The following is a 2,500-nucleotide window of genomic DNA, read 5'->3' as shown; positions in this document are numbered from 1 at the left end:
TTTGTGTGTGTGTGTGTTTGTGTGTGTGTGTTTGTGTGTTTGTGAGTGTTCGTGTGTGCGATTGTGGGTGCGTGTTTTTGTGTGTTTGTGAGTGTGTGTCTGTGTGAATGTGGGTGCGAGTGTTTGTGTGTGTGTGATTGTGAGTGCGTGTTTGTGTTTGTAAGTGTGTGTGTGTTTGTGAGTGTATGTGTGTGTGAGTATATGTGTGAGTGTATGTGTTTGTGAGCGTATGCCTATACGTATATAAAAGTAACACATGTACGGAGTGGTCTGTGCACGCATGGCATGTGCACCCACTCGTGTGTATAATGTACGTACGAGTTAAGGCATTCAGACCATCTCTATTCATGTTACGGTATTATTTTCTGGAACCTTCGATATTGTAACACACCCGAGTACAAGGTGCGCCTCTCTCGCCCTCACACAAAGGTGGCCGAACGTTACAACACCCAGTCATTGTAATAACTTTCCGAAAATCTTTTCATTAAGTGCTCATCACTCTCTCTCTCTTATATCTGATTGCTTCAGCATCGCCGAGAATAAGATGATCAGACATTAGCACACAATAGGGAACAAAAGAAAATCAAAAAATAAAAAATAATGTGCTATCTGGTAACTCGTTTTCGAGAAGGTATATAAACCTGGATTCGAAAAGGCTGATGGCATCTTCACTTCTGGAATCATGGCGGTCATAAGGATTTTGATAACTCTCTGCTTCTGTGCTGGTGCGAAATTATTAATTAGTGATTATAGTAAATTAGATATCATTCTTGATTATCATGATTGCGATGGTATGGATGGCAATGACGATTATGATAACGATAACGATTTTATTAATGATAAGGACAACAGCAATCATAATAATAGTACTTGTAGAGGTAGTGATGGCAGTACCATTAGCTATCATAATGATAATAGTATTGATAATCAGAATGATAGTAATTATAATAATGATCATAATAATAGCATTGAGGATAGTGATAAAGATAATAATAATGGTAAAAGTAACAGCTGTAGTAGTAGTAGTAGTAATATTAATAATGTTGATAATAATGATAATGATAATAATAACAAATAATAACAGTGACCATGATAACTATTGTAAATGAATAATTGTTATCAATATTATTATAATGATAATGATAACAATGATAATGATAATAAGGACAATTTATGTCGATAACGTTAACAGAGATTGAATTCTTATTGTTATTACCTTTTTATACCGTTATGATTACCCCTTTCAAACGACCATTGATGTTGTTTTACTACAGTTTCGGATCTTTAATTAAAACTTTCTTTAATTCCCGTTGCTACAGGGTTGGCGGCAGCAGCTAACTCTACTGAAGAAACTCAAAGGGCAAGTATATAAGTTCCGTAAGAATTATCTGTATTTTTTTGAATATTCAAGATTACACTTTCGGTTTTTTAAAATTAATTTACATAGTGTGACATCTAAGCGAATCCTATTTATTTATTTATTGAAGGAAAAGAGAGGCTCCCTCGGCGGCAGTGGACACGGCGACGGCGCAGGGGGCGGGGCCCTGGGGTACCTGGTCGTGGGCTCGGGCACCGGAGGCCAGCACTCCAAGGGCGTCTCGCAGGCAGCCAACCAGGCCGCGGCGGAGGCCACTGCTGCTGCCGCGGGGCTGAAGACTGTTGCTACAGCTGCGGCTTCTGCTGCGGCGGGAGAGGCGGCCAAGGCTGCATCAGCGGCCTCACAGGTGGCTCAGAAGGCAGCAGACCAGCAGAAGGCTGACGTGGCTCAGCTTACCCAGGCTCTCCAGGGCGCCCAGGCGGCCTTCTTCTCGGAGTCTTCCCTGGCGGGCAAAGCCACGATGGCAGCCGCGTCGGCGGAGAGCGTGTACTCGCAGGCCCTCTCCCTGATCCGCCAGCTGGACGCGGCCCAAGCGGAGGTCCAGGCCGTCACGGCTCAGGCGGAGCAGGCTCTCCAAGCCGCGCAGGCCGTGCGGGCCGCACAGGACGCCATGGCTTGGCAGGCTCTGCAGATCTCCAGCAGCCTCAGCTTCCAGCAGCAGCTTGCCGTCAGCGATCTGAACGGAGCGGTCGCAGCCGCTGCCCGAGCCGAGGCTGCGGCCGCCGTCGCCATGGCCAAGGCGAAGGGGTACGGCGGTCACGGTGGCCGGGGAACCTATGGCCAGTCGGGGCTCATGGCCCACGCTGCGGGCGGCCAGGCAGGTTATGGGTCCGGCAGTGTGGGCGGAGGCTTCGTCGGCTACGGCGGGCTTGGCCAGACTGCTTCGACTTCAACAAGTGGTTACGGCAGCGCCAGCCAGTCGAGCCACATCAGCTTCGGCAGCGTCCAGACGAGCTACGGCAGCGACGGCCAAGACGCACAGATTAGCTACGGAAACGATGGGCAAAGCAGCCATGACAGCCACGGGAATGGCGATCAAAATATCCAAATCAGTTATACCGATGGTAATCAAAATGGCTTTACTGATCAGGTCACTTATACCAACGGTGACCAAATAATCCA

At 47.3% G+C, this 2,500-nt stretch overlaps 1 protein-coding gene across 1 annotated transcript in view; it reads left to right on the top strand.

The window, feature by feature from the left end:
- LOC113812783 (glycine, alanine and asparagine-rich protein-like) overlaps positions 1–2,500 on the top strand; it is a 4,457-nt gene that overhangs the window by 218 nt on the left and 1,739 nt on the right. The window contains exons 3-5 of the mRNA XM_070140670.1: positions 632–725; positions 1,320–1,360; positions 1,488–2,500. The exon at positions 1,488–2,500 is cut by the window's right edge and continues 674 nt beyond it. Coding sequence (XP_069996771.1) covers positions 632–725; positions 1,320–1,360; positions 1,488–2,500 — 1,148 coding nt within the window. The remainder of the gene's footprint in view (positions 1–631; positions 726–1,319; positions 1,361–1,487) is intronic.

Source organism: Penaeus vannamei, chromosome 27, assembly GCF_042767895.1.
Source record: "Penaeus vannamei isolate JL-2024 chromosome 27, ASM4276789v1, whole genome shotgun sequence".
NCBI classification, from domain to species: Eukaryota; Metazoa; Arthropoda; class Malacostraca; order Decapoda; family Penaeidae; genus Penaeus; species Penaeus vannamei.
The sequence above is the reverse complement of the archived record's forward strand: the minus strand, read 5'-3'. Positions and strand labels throughout refer to the sequence as shown.